The sequence below is a fragment of the Branchiostoma belcheri genome, unplaced genomic scaffold, assembly GCF_001625305.1.
Source record: "Branchiostoma belcheri isolate BF01 breed outbred unplaced genomic scaffold, Haploidv18h27 scaffold166, whole genome shotgun sequence".
NCBI classification, from domain to species: Eukaryota; Metazoa; Chordata; class Leptocardii; order Amphioxiformes; family Branchiostomatidae; genus Branchiostoma; species Branchiostoma belcheri.
The window spans coordinates 152,248-159,798 of NW_017803113.1; the positions used below are offsets into that span (position 1 = coordinate 152,248).

The window sequence follows — 7,551 nt, forward strand, 5'->3', positions numbered from 1 at the left end:
GCCCCCCCCTAAAGTGCCCCAATAGGGGCTATATGGGGGTGTAGCCGGGGCTTGTACAACATCTTAGAGCCCCGGCAAAGATGAAGATGAAGTACCAGCCTGCACATCAATAGATTTACCCAATGTACAATTTTGTTATGTTTCATTCATTGTATTTTTTTGGGGGGGGTTTTGAAATGAAATAAAATGTATTTCCTGTATTTCCTGTTGGACTCCAGGCAAAATAGCGTTCATTATATCATGAGATCATTTGGAATAGAACGTACCAGCCTGTGCTTGGTGTACAGGTCATGTGCGATCACCACGCGATCCTCGTACCCCTCGTCCAGCACATGTTTGATCATCTGTATCCTCTGGGCATCGCTGGGCATGTCGAAGTCGCCCAGCTGGTAATACGACACCTCGATCCCGAACAGGTCCAGCTCCAGATAGCAGCCCAGTTTCGCAAACTCCGCAAGCTCATCGTGGTCACAGATGGTCCCTGGGTACAAGGGAAGCAGTTTAGTCTGCAATTTAATTAAAAAATGTGCCCTGTAAATGAACCTGTAAATATTGTGCATACCATATCATGTATTCTCTGTCACAGCAAGAACTGAAGACAGGAAATGAGATAACCTTTTCTGGGACCTTGACCCAATGTCATGCCTGAGTGTTTCCCAAATTTGCTTACATGTAGCTCATGAAGGTGTACTTAACAATCTTTACATAAAAAATAACCAAAAGAACATACACATAGTACTGTCTATATATGACATGACTGTCCCTTCCAACCTCTGTTATGGCATTTACAAACAGAGAAAAATGTCTTACATTCTTACCAAACAATCTTTATGCAAAAAATCACATACTATCCAGATGAGACATGACCGTCCTGCTGATGTCCCCCCCCCCCGGCCTCTGCCAGGATGCGAATGTGTATGCGAATGTGTGTGTGTGTGTGTGTTTGCGTGCGTGCGTGCGTGTGTCTGTGTGTGTGTATGTGTGTGTGTGTGTGTGTTTGTGTGTGTGTGTGAGTGTCTGCGTGTGTGTGTGTGTGTGTGTGTGTGTGTGTGTGTGTGTGTGAGTGAGTGTGAGTGTGAGTGTGTGTGTGTGTGTGTGTGTGTGTGTGTGTGTGTGTGTGTGTGTGTGTGTGTGTGTGTGTGTGTGTGTGTGTGTGTGTGTGTGTGTGTGTGTGTGTGTGTGTGTGTGTGTGTGTGTGTGTGGCCTTACGTACTGTCCAGATGTGACATGACCGTCCTGCTGATGTCCCCCCCGGCCTCTGCCAGGATGCGGATGACCTCGGCCGGCGCCGCTCGGTTCCGACCAGGGTGGATGATGACGGGACAGCCCAGCTGGGTCTGAGCTGCTGCCGTGGCAACAAGCACCTTCTTCTCTGTTGCTATGGAGACAAGAAACAACAAGTATCACTGAGAGATACAATTGCTATCTATGTTTACCTTTGCAGAAGGAAAACAAATGATTGTTTCTTCTTCCTCTTCTTTTTTTCTAAACAAATGACCTGAACCAGAGATCTGTCACCATGGTAACTGAAGCAATACAGTTAGTCTACGATGGATGATGGCAGTCAGATGTACAGACCTGTAATTGGCCAGGACGTTCCAATCTCCCCGATTACCCCGCACCTGATGCCAGTCCCAGCAGCCCCCTGGGTGACGTCTTGGACCATGGTTGCCACCAGCTGCTCCTGAGTTGCGCTGTGGACCTCTGCCGGAAGCGCAGCATCTACGTAGTAACCTTTTGGAAGAAAGAAACACTTATATTTAGTTCCTTCATAGACATTAAAACTCATCAAAAAGCTCCTACAAAAAGACTTGGCCTGCACATATTCTTTCCATCTGTCATTGGGTAATAATATTTGTTCAGAATTTGAACAGGTGTGCTGATTGGCCAAACAAATCCATGTGACATACATGTATAATACATACATACATATCCGGGCTTTGATTAAATACTAGCATACTGCGCATGCACAAAACCCTTTTTTTAATGGTTTTAGTTGGACCTTTGGTCAATGTTGCATAACAATATTGCAGATGATATGTTTTCCGACACAACATTTGAAAACTACAGTACAGACAGAATGTCAGCCTTAAATATCCAAACATGACCTTAAAAGTACTATGCACAATACATTACAGGTTTCACACAGGTGCAGTGCATTCTGCTGATGTGCTGCCCATACCTGTTCCAGAGATGATGTTGACCCCAGACTCCTCTGCCATTCTCTTCATCATGTTCATGTCCCTCTCCAGACCCACAATGGTACATTCCACCATGGAGGAGCCGCCATGTTGTTTGAAGAACTTCAGCTCTTCCATCACGTGCTGCTCCTCCCCGTACAGGGTCAGGTTTGGCTTGTAGCTCCATCTAGGGACATAGGAAATAAAAAGATCAAATGTTTTAAGCTTAAAAATGGAGAATGAGTAAGATTTGTTGTTGATTAATACTGATGAAGTTTTGTTGTATGATCTTTGAGCAAACAATGGAATAACTCAATAACTGAGGAGTTAACCACTTTTATTGGTGAAGTTCACATGCTCAAAAAGACCTCACTACAAGTCTTTTTGCATTACTGAAAATCCTGTAAATAGTGACCACCTGCTAACACAGACCAGATTTTATCAGTCCCTTCAGTAGTCTTCTTGGGCTATTTTACACAGAATCACAAACATGCCTGTCCTTGGTGCTGAACACCATCCACACACAAACATGCCTGTCCTTGGTGCTGAACACTATTCACACACAAACATGCCTGTCCTTGGTGCTGAACACCATCCACACACAAACATGCCTGTCCTTGGTGCTGAACACCATCCACACACAAACATGCCTGTCCTTGGTGCTGAACACCATCCACACACAGGCAAACATGCCTGTCCTTGGTGCTGAACACCATCCACACACAGGCAAACATTCCTGTCCTTGGTGTGGAACACCATCCACACACAAACATGCCTGTCCTTGGTGCTAAACACCATCCACACACAAACATACCTGTCCTTGGTGCTGAACACCATCCACACACAAACATGCCTGTCCTTGGTGCTGAACACTATCCACACACAAACATACCTGTCCTTGGTGCTGAACACCATCCACACACAAACACACCTGTCCTTGGTGTGGAACACCATCCACACACATATATGCAAATATGCCTGTCCTTAGTGCTGAACACCATCCACACACGTATATGCAAATATGCCTGTCCTTGGTGCTGAACACCATCAACACACAAACATACCTCTCCCTGGTGCTGAACACCATCCACACACAGGCAAACCTGTCCTTGGTGCTGAACACCATCCACACACAAATACACGTGTCCTTGGTGCTGAGCACCATCCACACACAGATTACACACACACACACAGGTAAGTTAAAACAAAGCTACCACTACTGTAGACTTACGGAAACTGCCTGATGAATCCAAGGTTGTCCATGTTGAAGGGCAGACTGTTCATGTTGGGGAGGAAGGGGGGAGGGGGGATGCCAACTCCCAGAGGAGAGGCGTCGATCATGAGGTGTTCATGGGTCAGGGTTCGACCTAGCTCAGCAGGGTCTATCGGTCCCAGAACTGGAAAGCAGGGAGAAGATCATTAGAGTACTATAAATTATAATCTACGTGATGTTTGGTTTATCAAGGCCACACCATCTTAATTAGTTGGTTCTCGAATCTTTTTAGAAAAAAATAAAAACAGGTCTAGGCATCCTATTACAGCCCCAAATGCTACGATAGGAGCCATGAAGTCAACACAAAAGGCTGGGTTAATATTGAAACAATGCATTTTGAACTTTTAATGTAACCACTGCATTGATAGATGGAAAAACTGTACCAAGTAGGAAGAAAAAGACTTTCCTCAACTGTTGGGGGCAAAATATGAGCATTTTGGAGTTGAAACCTAAGATATTCATTAGTAATGCATCACTAGTTTTCCTGGAGTCCAGACAAAAATAACACAAAGTATAAGAACAGAAATATACAAATATACACTTTTTAAAAATTAAATTAAATACTTGCATTAATTTATTAATTAACAAAACAATTGATACCATTACAGGTTTTCATGCTGTATTAACATAATTAAGATTTAAGAAATTGTGATTTTCTAGTCTGTCATAGTTTATAAATGTATCATTGTCTGTTAAGTGAGCAAGAAAGGCAGTGCAAAAATGGAAAACACCAAAAAACAGTAATCACCAAAATAAGTAAAAAAAACTTTATGACCTAACCAAAAAATGTTGTGACTACAGGGCCATGGCCACCCACCTTGTAACTGAGTTTAGATGAAAATTGCCACAAAGGGCAAGGCTGTCCTGCAGTCTTACTGTGCCTGAAATATCACACCATTATTGCATGCTGAAAAAAATGTTGCTGCAAATGTTTTTCTTTTCTTTGGGAAGTGTTTGCCACTTTTAGCCTGGAATGAAGAAAATCTTCTGAAAAGAACATTTTGAAAAGTACAACAAACTCCGTCAATGCTGAGTACTTGTTTGGATTGTAGGAGTCCAAGGGCCAACTCTGTGGGTCTCTAAGTCGGTCAAAAGTTCACTCTGACACGCCCCCCTTTCTCCTTCACCTTCACCACAATTTGCATGCGGATCCTAATCTGTAAGCCTGAGTCTAAGCATATCTTTTCGGTGGCAAGACAGTGTGGATACTGCATACTGTCCGGCCAATTGTCTTGTGCACCGAAAGATTACTCTCCAAGCAGAGGTTGTGGGATTGATCGTTAGCTTTTTATATGCGGCCGTTGTTTTGTCGCTACCCCTGTCGGTGACCAGCGACCTTCTCTGGTTAATGGATACTGCCTGGCCAATTTGATACTGTCTTTTTGCCACCGAAAGGGATCTGCTTGGAGATTACCGAAAGATATGCTTGGATACAAGCACGGCCCCTGGACACAAGCTGGTCCCTAAGTCGGTCAGAAGTTCACTATGCCACGCCGGGTTTACGGAAAAACCTGGGCTGTCTACCTTACCAGGCTACCTTACCAGTCTACCTTGCCTGTCTAGGACGTCAGGCTACTGAACTCCCCCCATCCACAGCCTCACGAACAGCAAGACTTCCAAGCAGCTGCGCCCCCTGGCGGAATGCATCAGAATTGCACCCACTACTTTGGCACGTGCGTGTGCACAAACCTGTGCAGCATGGAGTTAAACATAGCCCGACTAATCGCGCTCCTGGCGGTCGTCGACCCGAAGTGGGTGGGGGTCATTAACCTCTTGTGTAACACAGGCTATGTTAACACAGCAAGAAAACACAAATTTAGCACAAATAAATATACGCTATGTGCTATGCGCTAGTGACAATCATCGTCACTCGGCGTGGTTACCCAAGTGATGTCAATGTGTCAGGAATGGGGTGTAAGTGAAGAGATGTCAAACGTTGTGCGATAGCGATTCAGCCGCTTCAGTGATTCTTCATTTGAACGTTATTTTTCGTTGAAGGTTAAAAGTTTTAACATCATGTCTTCTTTTTCATTTTTTTTGTTTAATTCTGAAAAGACACTTTTACAGCACAGAGACCCGTCCTAACCTCCGTCATACGATAACATGTGGACGTCCTTATCTCCACATGGGATAATCAATTCTATAAGCTACATATTATCGAATTACATGGATAAACACATGCTATGACCGAGAGAGAGGCCTTGTTAAGGGACTGTACGATATTTACCGGAGAGGGCTGGTGCACTGGGGGGGGGGCATTGAAAATTTTTTTGGCCTGGGGGAAGGGCCATGGAAAAAAATTTGAGATGGGGTGAGGGCCATCGAAAAAAAAATCGGCCTGGGGGGAGGGCTACCGAAAAACTTTTGTAAAATATGGCGTCGCGTAGTACCGAATTACAAGAAATACGCCGTAAATTCCCGAATATAGTACGCACTTTTTACATTTTTCAAAATCCCAGAAGTGTCTCGGGCCGTCGCCAAAGTCGCGGTGCGTACTTTATTTGAGGTTTCCGCCAAAAAATCCGTGGACGACCCAGGAATATAGCGGAACACCGGCACGGGGAGCTTGGAACGACATCGATTCGTCCATAGCATGTTTAGATAAAAATATTGACGAGTGGAAATAAAGTTAAACTTCAATAAATGAACATATTTCCTGTGACTTTCGTCGATATTGACACCAAGTTGCGGTAAAAGAAGAAGTCAAGTCACCCACGGTAAGAAAATGTAGGTTTCTGGCAATGACACCCGGCGCTTTGTCATGCCGACAGGATCGTTCCCCAGCTAGCCGGCGCCGATCTCAGTGGAACCCCGGCAAAAATATAACCTCCCGTAAGTACACATACAAATGGTCCGCAAGCCGTGAACGTTCTTGCGTCGTAACGTAACATGTGATAACATAACAGTTGTGCCTCGCCTGATGGTCATCATTTCCACTACACTTCCGGCTTGAGTTCAACTCAGGAATCTTCAACAAAGATTATGCCCATGTCGTTTCAAAGGTTCAGAAATTGTTAACCATGTTTCACTTCGTATCACAAATATTTTTAAATCTTGATAGATGCCACAGGAAATTACTTTGTAGCGGGCTACACCAGCCAGTACGACGTGAAAATTCCAGCTAGATGTACTCCTACTCGACTGTTCGGCAAGCTACAATGATAGGGGCGGAGTTGACTTAAAATGTAGTCTTTGATGAAATCTTACCGCCCGGCCGGTGGGTGGGGTGTTTGGCGCGCCGACAGGCAAAGTATACCTACAGCTGAAGAACACAGAGAGGGCCGTGGCATGCATGCGCAGCGCTGAGGACAGCTTTCCAGAACATGGACCCCGAGAAGGAAGTATTTCTTTCCTCTGAACAGACTGTACTTATAAGTTTATTCCTTTGATTTTGTGACAAAAACATCTATCACATAACGAGAGATTACTTGAAACGCAGTCAAACTTGTCACTTTCTCCTGTTCGGAATTGCAAGTCCCATTGATCCCAGTAGTCTTTTGTTGTTGTGTCAATTGGTTTCGGTGTCAAATTTTAAATTCGGTAGCACCTCTACACCCAAATACTCCGCCCAGTTCTCCGCCTGTATGATTGTTGCTCTCCATGGGTCGATCGGCCGGGCGCTATTAAAGGAGTGTTCGGCGCATTTCGTATTAAAAACAACAAAGCTACGTACTTGTGCATCAACATTCAACTACCCCCCGTTACCGATAGAATCAATATTTGAATATTGTCTTTTTTTCACAAATCTTTGACTATTGCTTGCTTGATCACCAACACTCTCCGGCCGGGATCCAAAGCTGTACGTTTCGACTTGCCTTACCTTTCGATGCGGTGGTGACGTCTTGCAAGTCGGCTGCGGCCAGCGGTGAAAACAAGGCCGAACATGAAGCGTTCCCCGCTACGTTACCATACAATCACGTAGTACACGGCATAAAATGTAGTTTTTAAACAATTTTTTGGAACTACATGTCCAAAGTGGTACCGGCCGTGCGTACGTTTCAGACGTGGATATTTGTACTCCCACCAGCCCCAAATCAGTGAGACAATCACATGGAAAAATGTGGGGGGGGCGGCGACAAGTGGTGGTAAAGTAAGTAG

The 7,551-nt window shown here is 44.7% G+C and overlaps 1 protein-coding gene across 1 annotated transcript in view; it reads right to left on the reverse strand.

Annotated features, from left to right (window-relative positions):
• The window catches only part of LOC109466419 (phosphotriesterase-related protein-like), a 9,824-nt gene that overhangs the window by 943 nt on the left and 1,330 nt on the right, over window positions 1–7,551 (reverse strand). The window contains exons 2-6 of the mRNA XM_019764135.1: window positions 3,412–3,577; window positions 2,183–2,367; window positions 1,579–1,734; window positions 1,214–1,378; window positions 267–481 (exon numbers count right to left, since the gene is read on the reverse strand). Coding sequence (XP_019619694.1) covers window positions 267–481; window positions 1,214–1,378; window positions 1,579–1,734; window positions 2,183–2,367; window positions 3,412–3,577 — 887 coding nt within the window. The remainder of the gene's footprint in view (window positions 1–266; window positions 482–1,213; window positions 1,379–1,578; window positions 1,735–2,182; window positions 2,368–3,411; window positions 3,578–7,551) is intronic.